Genomic DNA, 16,666 nt, shown 5'->3' with positions numbered 1-16,666 from the left:
ACAATGTGTGACCTTTAAAAGCTGTCAAGTTCCAAAAATTACAAAAAAAAAGAAGATTAAATAAAAGTACCATTAAAGTGATTCATATGACTTTTGTCTTCTGAAGCCAGATTTTAGTGTATAAGTAATGAGGCTTTTCTTTGTTTTTAGAGCTTAAATGGTCACGGTATACTTTCATTAAAATAGTATTATATTATGGGGAAGATATTTAAATAAAAATAATTTTATGTAATAATAAATAATATTATTATAAATAAATCTATGTAATTTTAATGTAAATATAATTGTTTTAATTTAATTTTGATTTACTATGTAAAAAAAATGTTTCATCTAAAGCATGTTCTTATTTGTGTAAAACATATAAACATATACTATATGTTTATATATACTATATGTATATAATATATAAAAACACATATAAACTACCATTCAAAGGTTTGATAAGACTTACTTAAAAAAAAAGTATTTTTCTTAAGAAATTTATTTTAATATAACTTAAGAAATTGTACAGGCCATAAAAAATAGTTTACAGTGTAAAAAAAGAAATTGATCTGGAGTGTCATGAGGGTGAGTAAATGATGACAGGATTTCCATTCCTTAATTTACCAAGATGAAAGACAGGGTACACATGGACATCAGGGTTTTGGACAGGTAATTAGATAGTTGGTAATTGTTCCAGCAAGCGAACGCTATTGTAATTCCCCTGACACATACACTCACATTCTTGCACACTAACTCCCAACAGCCCGTTTCCCCAAAGTGCAACATCATGCTCACTCAATATCTGTTTGTTATTGGCTGTTTTACCACATGAGACTCCACCAGACGCTCCTCTGCCAATTTGTTATCGTTACCTCTACGGAAAATGTATCACTGCTAAAGCATTGCGTAAATCACTGCTCCCTGTTTTGCCTTCTTATTCCGAAAGAATATTTTGGCAGGGACCAAAAGCTGGAGGAAAACCAGTTGGAGCCCATAAACATCTGAGAAACAGCCAGGAATTGTTTCTGTTGGCGTCTTTGTGTTAAAAAACTGTCATTCGCACCAGCTGGCAGATGGACCACCAACAGTAGACAGAATATCCCTTGGCTTTGAGTGTGTGCTGAACGTGCGCACGTACAAAATCAATGCCCAACAGATGTACGTCTCATAAATCCCCGCTAGAATGCCTTTTGTCTGTCACAGTATTTCAAATAATCGAATCCTGTTGGCTAAGAAAGCAAAGACAAGCATAGCACACTGTGATTTACATGATTAGTCTGCAAATGAAGTACCATTTTTACATCCTTAGACCTGCTCAGTTTAGCACATACTCTTGAGTCAATTATGTTCAGGTCAAATCAGTTGTTTATGCAATTTATTCAAATCTGGTAATTGCATTTAAAGATTTAAAGTCACTAAAATAGTGTGTTTCTACTGAAGGAAAGCCCACGTGTCACTGCGCTCTGGGGTTCACCGGCCCTCTGTGCGAGAAACGTGTTTGTGACGGTTACTGCCTGAATGGAGGCACATGCGACCTGACCCTGGGTAACCAACCCGTGTGCCACTGTCTGGCGGAGTACACCGGGGAACGCTGCTTACACCGTGAGTATGAATCTGTTTTACCTTAAACGTTTTTGCCGTACAGTAGCTCAGTTCAAACCTAGTGCACTACCCGGGCAACATTGTAGGCATCATAGGCCTGTTCAGGCTGCTTTTAAGATCTCATTTTGTCTAAAGTCTTCAGCATGACAATTGCCCTTTCTCAGATAATGCAATCCCAGAATGCATTGCAACAAGCTCGGTAGAAAAAATATATATGGTGAAAAACGTTGATTATAAATAATTAGTTTAATATTCGTTCATTCTAATTCAAAATTAACAAAGGAATTGTCATATTTTGGATTATTAAAATATCACACTCTTAGCTTAGCAACATGCTAATGCAACGTAGGCCAGTAAGAGCTGTGTGTGTAAACCTAACTTCCCTGATCAAAAGAGGCGCACTAGAGGCTGCGGTCTTTAGTGTTCTTGTAGTGCGCCCGCCTCCCATGCCAGAGACCCGGTTTGAATCCCACTCATAGCGGGTCGAGTAGGACTGGTTACATTTGGTGCCATGACCCGGATGGCAGTGAGGTTTAGGGGGGTGAGTGTAATGTAGGCCAGTAAGAGCGGTGCATGTAAACCTCACTTCCGTGGCCTCAAGAGGCGAACTAGAGACTGATGTTAGGAACTTCGGTCTTTAGTGTACTTGTTAGTGCGCCTGCCTCCTATGCCGCAGACCCCGGTTCCAATCCCAGTCGTAGCAGGTCGAGTAGGACCGGTTACACATTCATGATTCCCTCTAGAATGAATTATGTTCACTGTACCCTACTATAACTAAAAACACAAATATAAAAGCACAAAAAAACAAGTTTAGATGAAGTTCACTAACAATATTCATTACATTTTATAATAATTGAACCAGCTACACCAACATCAAACTCTGTTGGAATAAATTGCAAGTAGCACTATTTACACACTAAGAGCTGCTGCCTATGTAGAGCACTTAAAATGAGTCACTTATGATTTGTTTACAGAACAGTTTAGTTGCTGTTAAGACTTCCTGTAGATTTAACGTGACAGGAAGTTAGCATACATTCAGATTAGTCATAATAATGGGTTTTCTTTCTGTCTGATTGCAGATATTTGTCACCATTATTGCGTGAACTCCAAAGGCTGCACGCTGTCCGGCTCGGGACATGTGGAGTGTGTGTGTCCCACCCGCTACGAGGGGCCGAAATGCGAGTCGGACCGATGTCTTCGCTGCCGAGGTGCCCCGTGTATCGTAGACGAAGAGACTGGAGACGTCACCTGCAAGTGTGTATTTAATAGTTACATTAGCACTTTTGTGTATCAGTATCAAGAAAAACCAGATGGAATTTCGTCCTTGTTGTTCACGTGTGTGTTCGCAGCTGTACGAACGGCAGAATCGCAGCCAGCTGTCAGTTGTGTGACGGATACTGTTATAACGGCGGAACCTGCCACCTCGACTCAGAGACGGGCCTGCCGTTCTGTCAGTGAGTAATTTCTTAATAGCTTTCTATGGCAACAAATTGCCTGTCGGTATTTAGATTCATTCATTTTAAATTACTCCCTCCGGCAACCACTTTAATAGGATTTTTTTCTGCTCGTCTGACTTGGGAGGATGAATTTTTTGTAAAGGTGAACAAGAGAGAGGGAGTATTATAGCAAAAGAGTGAATTATCACAGCAGGGGTCCATAATCGGCTGCTTATATCTACCTCTATATTTGTATATTAGAGAGAGAGGCAGGGAAACCAGTGAGAGATGTGAGCGGAAAAGAGCACAGTTATACAAGTACGAAAAGACAAAGAAGAAAATTGTAAAACTGAAGGAAAAAAAGCATTCATTGAATTCCTTAAAGGGACAGTACACCCACAAATTTAAATCTCATTTCATCCAAAAGTCATTTTAAGATGTGTCTAGCTTCATTTCTTTTGCAAAACACATGAAAAGATTTATTCTGAGGAAGAAATTCAGTCTCTCTTTTCCATGAAATGACAATGAACAGGAAGTGAAGCTTCAATCAAGGATACAGACGTGCCGTGAAAGTATTGTGATGACTTGTACAACTTATTTGCTATATTATAAGACGTCTGAAGCCATACAATAGTTTTGTGTGAGAAATTGAAGTCATTAACTGCTCTCTTTGGATTCAGTGATTCACTCAGATTTGTGAATGAATCATTCAGATGGTTCAACTGAATCAACTGATTCATTGAAAATTTCTGCCTCTGACTCTCTGATTGATAGTGGCTGCATCCGAAATAGCATACTTCCCTAAAATATAGTTGGCGAAAAACAGTATGTGAGCCGAGTAGCCTGTCAGAATTAACAACATTCATACTATATAAAACATACTTTTTTAGCGCTTGCAAAGTAATTACTTATTCAAATAAATACATACTCAGGGAGTTTGCGATTTCGGATGCCGCCCAGGTGTAAAATAATTATTTATTCACAAATCAGACTTTGATACAGTTCTCACAAACACACCAATGTGAGTTCATAAATGGTTAGCCAATCATTACATAGCTCATTTGCATATGGTCTTAAAGGTACAGTAGCAAAACAGCCTGTTTCATTTAAAGTTTGGAAAATTATCGTGAAGAACTAAATTGTGTTTTTAGTTGAAGAAACCTTCACAATATAAGACATACTAAGTATGCTTTTTGCAGTGTCACCAAATGGATTTGCAAATATAATAATCGCTTTTAAGTGAGAGAAACCGACCACAGTGAAATGGATGGAAAGTGTAACCGTTTTTCAGCTAATAGCGGCACACTCATGTGAATCCTTTTTGCGTAAAATGGTGGAAAGTTCTTGTCCTTTGAAAAAAAAATTGCATGCGAAGAAAGAAATTGATAGACAGACGGCATAAGAGAGCGTCAAAGCGATTGAGCCATTGTACAGATCCTGAATGCGGCGGTGGACGTACTCCATCTCTCTGCTGAAATGATTCAGGTTTTGTCTGGCCGATGTGATGGAGCTTTTACTCTTCTCTTCCACACACAATAAACCCCACCAGACTATATTTATTTTTACCTACCTCCACTTTTCTTGCTTGCCAAAGGCTTTTATCTGCAGTGAAAAGGAAGACGGTGCATCCTCAAAAACATTTAGATGAGAAAATATGCCTTTATGTTCTACAGTAAATGAACCTGAATGGATCACACTAGTAGAAATGAAAGGTATGGTAAAGATCAGGCCTTTCAGGAAGTATAAGTGTTCATAGAAGTATGCATCACCTTCTTAAAGTCAGGCTTTGTTTGGTTTCCTTCCTTTCTGTGTTATCAAAGAAAATCTTGTTGAAGATGGACATAAATTCTTTATTGTGACACCTGGTCTTCGTTTCCACTTCTTTTTCCATCTCTTGTTGCCACTGATGGTCTGATAACGCCATTGTGCCCTTCGGGAACGAATCAATTTGCATGCAGATGATTCAGTCTTGTGTTTTTCTTTGGTGTTTGAAGGTGAAGGGATGGTAATGACAGTGGCCAGACATTCATATATTACCTGGAAAATGAGTGTATTAACGTGAAGATGCAGTGCATCCTGCTCATTCAGACCTGCTTGATTTCACATCACCCCATCAGAGACTTTTTTTTTTTTTTTTTTTGTGTCTTTTGTTTGTCCTTCCTCTGTTTCGTTATCTTTCTCCAGCAGCGTTTCATTAGAGCTTGTTTTAGTGGGTCTCAATAGAGGGCCCTGCAGACACTCTTGTGTTAGATTGGAATTAAACAAAAAGGCTCGAGTGTCCAGCAAGTCTGTGGTTTGCGTGACTTGAAAATGAGTCTTTCGTTTGTTCATTTCTGGTTCAAATCTGCCGTTCTTTGTGTTGCATGCAGATGGCCATGTGTGGCACACTGTAGCTATTTGGTTTAACATAGTGGTAGGGTTGGACGATGGTTTGAATATTTATGATATTATGAAATGCTCACAAAGTGCAATACAAAAGTAAACGATATTCTGGCGAGTCACAATTTTTGAGATTTTTTTCCAGTGTGACTTTCCCCCATATTCTCATTAACGCAATGCATCGGAGCGTTTAACATGTAACTTTTTTTTGTAACTCCCATTATTGTCAATTGTCATTGTCATCACTGTAAAACAACTGTCAATATACATAAAAAAATGCATAATGGTGATGGGAATGAGAATATTTATTTATTATTTATTTATTTAATTTGCATTAAGAGAATGAGAATGAGGTTTTTTTTTTTTTTGCATTACGCTCATGAGAATGATAATTTATTTTATTCGTTTGTGTGAATGTAATAAGAATGAGATTTGTTATTTATTTATTTATTACAGAATTGAAAATTATATTTATTTGTTTTATTTTTTGCATTAATATAAAGATAATTTTATGTTATTTACGTAGCTTTTTGCAGTATGATAATTATTTATTTTTATTATTTGTTTGTTTTGCATTATGGCTGAGAATTAAATTGTTTTTGCATTATAATAATGAGACTTATTATTTTGCATCACAATGATAAGAATGAGTTTATTTTTTATATATTTTTTTCAATAATAATGAGAAGTAGATTTTTTTTTCCCCTTGATTCATTTTGTATTATGGGCATGAGAAAGAAAATATTTTTCTTTTTACATTATGGTAATGAGAATGAGATTTATTTGTTTATTTATTTGCTTTATTATTGTAATAAGAATGATATTAATTAATTTATTGATTATATTTTACATTACGGTAATGATAATGAGATTATTTTGTTTGTTTGGTTGTTTATTGCATTATTGTAATGAGAATGAGATTTATTTATTAACTTTTTTACATTACGAGAATGAGATTATTTATTTATTTATATATTTATTTATTGCTTTGCAATAATTGTCATGCAAATAATGTCAAAAAGCTACGTTTTTTTTTTTTTTTTAGAATAGTCTTAAAAGTAGGCTTTATATGCTTTATGTAGAATACAGTTTAATTAGTGAAATATTTCCCAGCCATGTACTTGACAGGATTCATAAATTAATGTCCATGAAGCGGCTGAACTGTAATGATAATTAACTGTCATGTTGACGTCGCCCAGTCTTTTATAGAAAGGCATAATAGCCTCCAGCTGTTTGCACTGTGTGTAAGTGTATTTCAGGCCTCTTTTCTTTTCTGTTTTTCTCATGTGTCTCCTTTCGTGTCGTTGCGTTCTCCTCAGTTGCCCGTCCGAGTTTAAAAGCCCGAGGTGTGACGAGAGAGCTAACCTTTGTGATCACTACTGTCAGAACCAGGGCGTTTGTTTCCTCACCGCCTATAACAAACCTCGCTGCAAGTAGGTCTTCCTGGTTCATTATATTTGCAAAACATTCCCACAATCCCATCCGCCAGCATGTGTCTGGCCTGTTCGTGGAATGCCGTCACACACAGACATTGCTAACCGACTCGCACAGCTTCCAAGAGCACGTTTCACACACATTGCACTCGCTTTTCCCGGACACACGCAGCCATTTCTCCGCACCATGCTGTAGGTGTATGTTTCTCAGTGTGTTTCATTTCTGTGTTTGCCATGACTGGAGTGATTATATAGTGATTATAGCCCTGCATATGCTGAGGATGACGTCTCTTTGATTGGTCTTCTAGTATCCATTATTTATCATCTTATTTTCGTTGCAATTTTCATGAAGCCTTTTATTTGTTCTCTGTCCATTTTGCTGCTCTTTTGTTTTCCCATATTTGACACATTTTGTTTTTTAAACGTTTGTTTATGTTTAAACAAGGCACTTTTCATGAATATGGTACACTTTGGTGTCCTGTGACTGTTTGGAATTAAAAATCCCATGATTTTTGGTTGTAAAACCTATATTATAAATGTTAGACCTAGCATAAAAGTACAATATAAGTAAACGTACAAAAATATCTGTATCCTCTTCTTAAAATACGTATTTTTGGCCTGTCAGAAGTCTTGACCTTTTTGACTGTGCCTTAAAATTAAAATCTACAAAATAGCAGTATTTTGAGTCAGTCTAATTGTCATATGTATTATAATAGTCATTATGTAATATTTGTATAGTAGTGTGTGTATATATATATATATATATATATATATATATATATATATGCAGTTTTTATGTATAATAATAATATTAATATAGAATTTGATATATAATGATATATAATATATTATATAATATATTTAATATTTTATCAATAGTACTATTCATTAACTATATTATTATTATATGATATTTTTGAGCTATTTCATTTAAATATTTATTTATTGTTTATTAGTAGAAAACTACAAAATCACTAATTTGTGTATTTACTGATATTCACATTTATTTTTCTCAAAACCACAAAAAAAAAAAAAAACAGCTCATGTAATATTTTCTGAGTTTTATAATCCTTTCACTGAGTATTTGTAAAAAAAAAAGAAAAAAAAAAAGAAGACATTAAAAACACTATATTGTACCCTATCCATGGAAAGTCCCTCAGACAGTTCCAAGATTTTCATTTGATCTAGTGGAATTTTATTTACTGTAGCTGGATGTTCCCACCCTCCTGAAACTTCCTTCCTGAAAGGAAACTTTCCAGAACAAAATCCCTGTCCACAGGAAGTTTGGTTAAACATAGTTTTCGAACAGCTTCATTCACGGCACCATCTCTCATAAGAGCATTATCTCTCACATCGGTAGAATTCTGCTGTGGACGCATGCCATTTAGATCCAGGAAGTCAAACACACATATTGCATGTGTCTCAAGTAAGAATAATGCATCCCTCAAGCTGGATTTATACATCCCCCTGTGATTTATCCTGCGTTTATCATTGAAACGTGTTTTCATGCTTGTCAAAACCAAAATCAATATAACAAATGAGACCATAAAAATGAATAAAATAAAGGAACACCAGAGTGAAAAATATATTTATTGTGGTAAAAGTGGTCAATTGTAACCTTTTTTTATTTATTTTTTTTTTATCGAATGATATGATGATTTGGGTAGTCAATGCATTGTAAATTTCACCAGCTGTGATCGTTTTTGATTCTCTTTTCACAGGTGCTCTGCAAACTGGTCAGGAACACAGTGCGAAAGACCCGCAACCAAGACCAACCGCTCAGAAAACGTCAGCGGGAGTGAGTTTCGCAAACACACGTACATGTTTTCTAAAAAAAAACGTAATTGCAATCACAGTTGATTGTGTTAGCACATGTTGCTAAGCTAACAGCATAAAAGTACAAAAAAAATTGTCACACATAAATATTGGGTGAAATGTTCTGTTTTCAATTAGATTAAACTATTTTTCACCAAGTGTATTTATAGTCAACACTTCCCTAGTCCTCCATCTTGAAGCCTAATGTCACGTTAGTCAGTCAGGAGAGAAAACGCAACTGCTCTGCCCTTCTGTCCGAGTTTGTAGTGTTGACCTTTCTTCTAGTCTTCACTCAGACGGTTGCAGACATTAATTTTATTTCTGCAGAGAAAATCTGACATTTGAGGACATATCTCAGCGTGACATTTTAACTCCTGTGCATGTCTAGCCATGTTAGCTAAGAGAGCATTAGCATCATCGCAGAACAACTCACTCATAAAGTATTTTATGGATGTGTTCGTGATAAATGATTATGTTAATGTTTATAAATGTGAAATCAGAAAACTAACACACACTTGTGTGTAATATATATTTTTTTTAATTTGCATTTGCATTCATATTACTCCATTTTTATGTATTTATGTAAACGCTGTACATGTAAACACTGTAAATGTAATTCATTTTTTGTTCTTTTGTTTTTTTTTCCAGGAAGTATTGCCATAATAGTGCCTCTAGTTCTTCTTGTATGCATCATCACTTCTGTTACAGTGGGACTGCTTATTTGCAAAATATGTCGAAGGTAAATATATAAACAGATCTTTTATTAGCTGTATTAGATGTCTAATCAGAACATTAAACATGATTTATTGATATTGCTGTAGCAAATATCTTATACCAGCTGTGATTAAGTGTTAAGCTGGTGTGCTAAATGATAGCTACAAACATAATAAACCTAATATACATTACCCCTTCACAGAGGTAAGCAGGTTCAGCGGCAGCCCATGGCGAACGGTGGCTTGAACGTGGAGATCGGAAATCCATCCTATAACATGTATGAAGTTGAACACGACAATCACGTAGACGTCGGAAGCTTTCTTCACCCCAGCTTCACCCTTGACCCTCATAAGGTACTAAACGAGTAGGAAGTGCTTTGAAGTGCTTGGCATCACTTGCTGGACTTAACTGACGTACGCGGTTTGATTGTAAACAACGTAATTTGATTCGTGATTTCATTGTTGCAAATAGTCTGTTTTTGGGGTTTAGTCAATACATTTGCTTGATGTCAAGTGTCAAAATCTGTGGGATGACAGCAATTTCTCATGAATTTCAGTATAAAATATTTGTATAACAATTCTTGCATTCATTCGCATTTAGTTCAGATTGGCAGTTTAAAGAAGAATAGTTCTACGAACAATTTTTCCATGAATTTGTTCCGCTCGTGTTTCATAAATGAGGCCCGTTAAAAACAAAACACCTTCTAACACATATACCAATGTGACTATACAAAAGAAAAGTTACGAAAATTTTGCGAAAAAAATAAAATAAAATCAAAACGGACACCAATGTCACCATGTGTTTTTTTTTTCGTGTTTTTTTTATACTTATTTTATACGTTATTTTATAGTGTATTATTATTATTATTATTATATACCATCATATTTACATTTTTATAATATATAGTTTTTTATTGTCTATATTAGTTGTGTTTTTATTTCATGTTAGTATGATTACCTGAATGAATTGTTTGACATTTAAAGTCAAACAATAAAATAACACATGACATGATGGTACGAAATTTGTAAACCAATCTCATGGGAAAACGTAACTATTTTACAAGGTGGTAAATATTCTTATATCTTACGATTTTGTATGAATTCACATTGTACGAAGTATGGGGAAAAGGCCCCTAACCCCAGCCTTAAACCTAACTGCTTCTGGGGCATGAGCAAATCCTACGAAAAACATATGAATACGATTGTACGAATTAGCGACCAATTAGCCAAACCGTAAAATAGTTACGAATTGCGTTGCGTTGAAATTTCGGATTCTGTGTCCAAAAATGTGCTGAAACATTCAAGGTGATGTAAAATGGTCTATAGGATTATGTTTCTGCCCAATATAAACTCTATTTTTCTTTGTTTTTGCTTGGTTTAGTAAAACATAATATTTTCTTTTTTTAATTTAGCTAAAATCCCACAAGGACATTTAGCTTTGATTTCTTTGCCTCAAATTAATGGAGTGCGTAAAAGCAGAAAAGTTATTCTAACCTAAGTAGCCATTTTAGATTTAAACTCTTGCTTTATATGTACAGTAATTTGGGTTGCATTCCCCAAATGACTTCGTCTAATTTATTATTTTAATCTGTAAGTTTGTTAATGTGTACAGTGTTTTGGTGCATTCCGTTTAAATTGGGTGTTGTTTTTCAGGGCTGGTGTGTGAAGTCAAGCGACCAACGCAATTTGCCCCCCGCCCGCCCTGTGACCGCACACACTTTACCTATCCAGAACGTTCCAAAGGAGCTCATTCCAGGACAGGTGGACTCACATTATCCAAAACTACATTAAATGAAGAATTTTAGGGTGTGTTCACACTGAGCAGGTTTGGTTGGATTAAAACAAACTCCGGTGCGATTGCTCTGTTTGAATGAGTGTGAACGCTGCCATCTGAACCCTGGTGCGCACCAAACAAGCGGACCAAGAACCCGCAAAAGATGGGTCTCTGTCCACTTCCGAACGAACTCTGGTGCGGTTCGACTGAAATATGAACGCAACGCGGACCAAAAACATGACATGATGTCACAAGATGCGACCCTAAAAAGGACAGAATGCTCAAGCATAATTGTTTTTAGTCGCGATGTTTCCCATCACAGTTCGGTACAGGCGTCAGAAACGGCATCTCCTCGCAGCAGATCTTAGTTTGTGTGTGACGGAAGGATTCCTGATGCTGTTTTGACTCTATTATACATTTTATAAGCTCTTCATGAGTTGTCAGCTGATACAAATCATCATATGTACACATTATTTTCCAAAAGAATCAAGACAACTGAATGCAAGTGTGAACACACCCTTAGTTTATGATGTAAATACAAACCAAACTAAAACATCATTGTGTATTCACAGGCCATGAACTATTCAAACCCCATCTACTCAAAGATGTATCATGACGGACAGCACTGTCGAAAGCCAGTCATCCACCTCGACATGAGACGCGATTTACTCCCAAAGAGACTGGACACGACCATTCGAGAAACGGCGGCGTAGCCTAGCTTTTCCTGCTTTGTTTTTATATAGATCTGTATAAAATGTATAAAACAAAGAACTTTTTATGTCCAGTCAGGTTAAATCATCTCACGTTGTGTCCCACATATATGTGCCAATTTCTTTTGTACAACTTTTTTTTTTTTTTTTCAGTTGCAACCAAAATGTCTTTTATAAATGACAAATGCAGTGTTTTTCTTTGCTTTGTGACTTTGTAAATGCACTACACAAATACGAAAAAATGAAACGAAACAGCTGCTGAATCTCAAAAGGCTTTATACACATTAAAGATAATTTTATATAGGTTTATTTACATACTCACTATGTATATGTTTTCCTGTTGGTGGTGCGGTCACCAATGCCTAGATATTCCCAAGTTGCCTCTTACATTTAGCAGTATTAGAAAAAAGAGACACCTATTTAATAAATGCATCATATGCTCATCACAGATTTTATTTTTGATATTTGTCATTGATGTTTCTCTTTAAGTTAACCAGATGCTTCAAATATGCAGTCAAAACCGAAAGTGAAACCAACCCACGATGTTTTTTTTTCAACTGTACTACAACTTGAAAACATGTTATATTTCATTTGCATATTGCAAAACATATCTTTCAGCACTTACAAGGACTAAAAAAAAATATTTTATGTAACTCACCTTCACTCACTGGTTGTGAAACGACATGCGTGGGACTCTTGTAATGCCATGTTTGATGAAAATACACATTCTCTGTGCAAATGTACACAACTATAGGAGGAGAAAAAAAACGTTTTATAATTTTATAGTTGATTTGTACGTCCGGTTTGCTTGTATTTTCTGGAAATGTATTAAATGTAGACCTTTTATACAAAACGATGTACGCAGTATATTGGTCCGTCTTCACTTTGAGCTGCAACTGGAGTGTTTTTTAATAATGAAATTAAATAGCTTGATATTGCACTGCGCAATCGTACAGGTTGCTATTGTATAAAGGGAAATGAATTGGAATACATATAGATACACCTAATGTGTTTTTGGACCAAGAACTATGAAATAAATGGTTTTTCTTGCCATTTTAAATGTGTTTTGGTTGTGATTGAAGTGTGCCCTGTTGCTTAACTCAGGCTATTTGCAAACTTAACATGGCTTATTTGTGTTGCGTGTATAAATTATTAGATATAATCTTCCTTGTTTAACCGGTTTGCTCCAGTATAATTTACATTTCAGGAGAAGTGGATGCATTTTCCATAGAACTGAAGGTAAGAGATGTGGAAACCCTCATAAAAGTAAACAGGTTTACATTGGAAGATGTCGCTGCCAGAACAATTTGCAAACCATCTGGAAAAACCGCTTAGAAAAACTCCTGGATTTGGCACTTTACCATTTACCGTGATATTAATCGGATTGGAATTCTTAATGGATCGGGAATTTTCGTGCCCATGTACCCCGAGTCTTAACGTGACACTGATCAGCTTCGTCTTTCTTGGACCTTCTCTTCTGGCTCTGACTGTCATGATGTTCATTCGAAGGCCTTGCAGACGTAATTCGAAGAATTTTGCAGAGTTTTTTTTATTTTGTCTGATTCCACCTTCATTGTGGATGTTTCTGTTGTTGTTTGAGGGGAAATATGTCGCTTGTGGCTTGGTACACTGGGAAGGAGATTACGTGCTGGATGAAGAACTCCAGATTAAATGGTGCAAACCCACTGGAGTGAACGCAACAGACCTGCTAGAACTGACCGAAAAAATCATTTTCTACTCAAGGGTGAGTGTACTATGCAGTTTTTAATCGTTTTATTAAACTAAGTATTTAATATAAATATTTGTCAGCGCACCATTAAAACATGATGATGTTGCACATACAAAAGAATGTTAATGTAACTTTTGTATTGCCCTGCAGAGTTTAGCTCCAACCCTGATCAAACTCACCTACCTGTAACTGTAGAACTTAAATAGCTTGTTCAAGTGTGTTTGATCAAGGTTAGAGCTAACCTCTGCAGAACAGTGGCCCTACAGGACCGGATTTGAGGAACCCTGTTCAATGTAAATGTAATTTTAGACAATTTTAAAACTTGAATTACATTTCCTAAAAATTGCCAATATTATAATAGCTAAAGATTAAATGATCTATATAACAGGTTGAATGTAAGTTGTATATGGTTTATGGCAAAAACCAACAACAAAAAACTAAATGGAAAAGAAGGCATGTTTGATGAATATCAGTACTGTTATTCCATCTTATTACTGTATGGATGTTTGTTTGTTTTTTAGCTCTCATCTTTAGCTCTACTGTCAGTCCTCTGTGTTTCCGTCATGGCTGCCGTCATTTATAACGACTGTAAGAGCAGAACTTTGGAGCAAATGAATAAACATGATGAACCAACACGACAAACATCTCTCAGCAGCTCGGAAGAGGAAGTACAGCACCCGTCTGCCTAAATACAACATGTCAAACAACTGTTTAATGTTATACAAATTAATAAATAGACATAGATTTAAACTTTCGCCAAGGTACAACTTTCATTTCTGTTTAGATGCATGTTGTCTTGTTTCTTTGTAATAACAGGATGTGTGTGTGGTTTACTGCACTGTACAGAGCAAGCTTTTCTCATGCGTGCCTATAGGGCTACACACGCACTGCAAGATGCTAATGCAAATACATGCCACCTTTGAAAGATAATGAAACATTACGGATGTTATTAAGTTTCTATGCTCTTGATAGTTTCTATGTTCTTGAAAGAATTAAATAGAAATGCTGAAGTTCAAATTGAGATGTCTAACTTTTGTTTCGATTAACCATTATCATCTCTGTTGTTGGATGTAGGCTACAGTTTATATAGTTTTTGCATACAGTGGATATAAGTCAACGCATTCCTGTTAAAACAGCTGCTTTTGAGATGTAAAAAATTAAACAAAAGATAATTATATCAGAACTTTTGCACGTTTATTGTAGAAATTAGAACCTTTGTAATGCCAGTGAAAAACAAAGTGACACATTACAAAGAAAAAAATCTTGGAAGGAATAACTACCTGCATAAATGTGCACACCCATCCATCCATCCATCCATCTTCTTCCGCTTATCCGGGGCCGGGTCGCGGGGGCAGCAGTCTAAGCAGAGATGCCCAGACTTCCCTCTCCCTAGACACTTCCTCTAGCTCTTCCAGGGGGCACACTGAGGCGTACCCAGGCCAGCCGGGAGACATAGTCCCTCCAGCGTGTCCTAGGTCTTCCCCGGGGTATCCTTCCTGTAGGACATGCGTGGAACACCTTCCCGGGAAGGCGTCCAGGAGGCATCCGGAACAGATGCCCGAGCCACTTCAGCTGACCCCTCTCGATGTGGAGGAGCAGCGGCTCTACTCTGAGCTCCTCCCGAGTGACCGAGCTTCTCACCCTATCTCTAAGGGATCACCCAGCTACCCTGCGGAAAAAGCTCATTTCAGCCGCCTGTATCCGGGATCTTGTCCTTTCGGTCATGACACACAGGAACGTAGATTGACCGGTAACTCGAGAGCTTCGCCTTGCAGCTCAGCTCTTTCTTCACCACGACAGACCAGTAATCGACCGCATTACTGCAGAAGCTGCACCGATCCGTCTGTCAGTCTCCCGTTCCATCCTTCCCTCACTCGTGAACAAGACCCCAAGATACTTGAACTGCTCCACTTGAGGCAGGAACTCTCCATCAACCTGAAGTGGTTTTCCGACTGAGAACCATGGCCTCGGAATTGGAGGCGCTGATTCTCATCCCAGCCGCTTCATACTCGCCTGCAAACCGTCCCAGTGCATGCTGAAGGTCCTGGTCTGATGGGGCCAGCAAGACAACATCATCCACAACAAGCAGAGACAAAATCATGTGGTCCCCAAACCTGACACCCTCCGGCCCCTGGCTGCACCTAGAAATTCTGTCCATAAAAATTATGAACAGAACCGGCGACAAAGGGCAGCCCTGCCGAAGTCCAACATGCACCGGGAACAAGTCTGACTTACAGATGACAATTCGAACCAAGCTCCTGCTCCGGTCGTACAGGGACTGCATAGCCCTTTGCAAAGGGCCCTGGACCCCATACTCCCAGAGCACCCTCCACAGGACGCCACGAGGGACACAGTCGAATGCCTTCTCCAAATCCACAAAGCACATCCACAAGCACAAACTCCCATGAACCCTCCAGCACCCTGGAGAGGGTTAAAGCTGGTCCAGTGTTCCACGACCGGGACGAAAACCGCACTGTTCCTCCTGAATCCGAGGTTCTACTATCGGCCGTATTCTCCTCTCCAGTACCCTGGAATAGACTTTCCCGGGGAGACTGAGAAGTGTGATCCCCCTGTAGTTGGAACACACCCTCCGGTCCCCCTTCTTAAAAAGAATGTGCACACCCCTGAACTAATATTTATTTGAAGCACCCTTTGATTTTGTTACAGCACTCAGACTGTTTGGATACGAGTCTATCAGTTTGGCACATCTTGACTTGGGAATATTTTCCCACTCAACACTCAGGGAAGGTTTAACTAAACAAAACTGTATTGTGAAACCTTTCAGAAATGAGAATAGTGAATTGAATCATAAAATAAATGGTTAACTGAGCAAAACACTATTGTAAAAGATTTCACAAATCAGAATAGTTAAGTTAAGGACTCAAGGAAGAAGTTTAGACTGTTACATTTCTTCTCTCTGTGTGTACGATGGTTATCATTCTATAACAGGATGTGTGTTTGTTCTGCACAATTAGGTACAGTGTCAGCGTTTCTCATTTTCTGAAGTGCTGTAGTCTATTTCAACTTGATGAAGGTTAGAGATGCAGCCGTCATTGATTTTTATTAATCCCTTTATCCCCATAACTCCTTTTG

The 16,666-nt window shown here is 37.2% G+C and overlaps 1 protein-coding gene across 1 annotated transcript in view; it reads left to right on the top strand.

Moving 5' to 3' along the window:
- lrp1ba (low density lipoprotein receptor-related protein 1Ba) overlaps nucleotides 1–12,901 on the top strand; it is a 204,136-nt gene extending 191,235 nt beyond the window's left edge. Inside the window, exons 82-89 of the mRNA XM_081385187.1 lie at nucleotides 1,423–1,584; nucleotides 2,664–2,838; nucleotides 2,934–3,038; nucleotides 8,554–8,630; nucleotides 9,296–9,386; nucleotides 9,564–9,714; nucleotides 11,014–11,121; nucleotides 11,707–12,901. Coding sequence (XP_081241313.1) covers nucleotides 1,423–1,584; nucleotides 2,664–2,838; nucleotides 2,934–3,038; nucleotides 8,554–8,630; nucleotides 9,296–9,386; nucleotides 9,564–9,714; nucleotides 11,014–11,121; nucleotides 11,707–11,847 — 1,010 coding nt within the window. The 3' untranslated portion in view covers nucleotides 11,848–12,901. The remainder of the gene's footprint in view (nucleotides 1–1,422; nucleotides 1,585–2,663; nucleotides 2,839–2,933; nucleotides 3,039–8,553; nucleotides 8,631–9,295; nucleotides 9,387–9,563; nucleotides 9,715–11,013; nucleotides 11,122–11,706) is intronic.
- The last annotated feature ends 3,765 nt before the right edge of the window (nucleotides 12,902–16,666 follow it).

The sequence above is a fragment of the Scardinius erythrophthalmus genome (genome assembly GCF_964197995.2).
Source record: "Scardinius erythrophthalmus genome assembly, chromosome: 14".
Taxonomy (NCBI): Eukaryota; Metazoa; Chordata; class Actinopteri; order Cypriniformes; family Leuciscidae; genus Scardinius; species Scardinius erythrophthalmus.
This window is presented reverse-complemented; position numbering and strand designations above follow the sequence as displayed.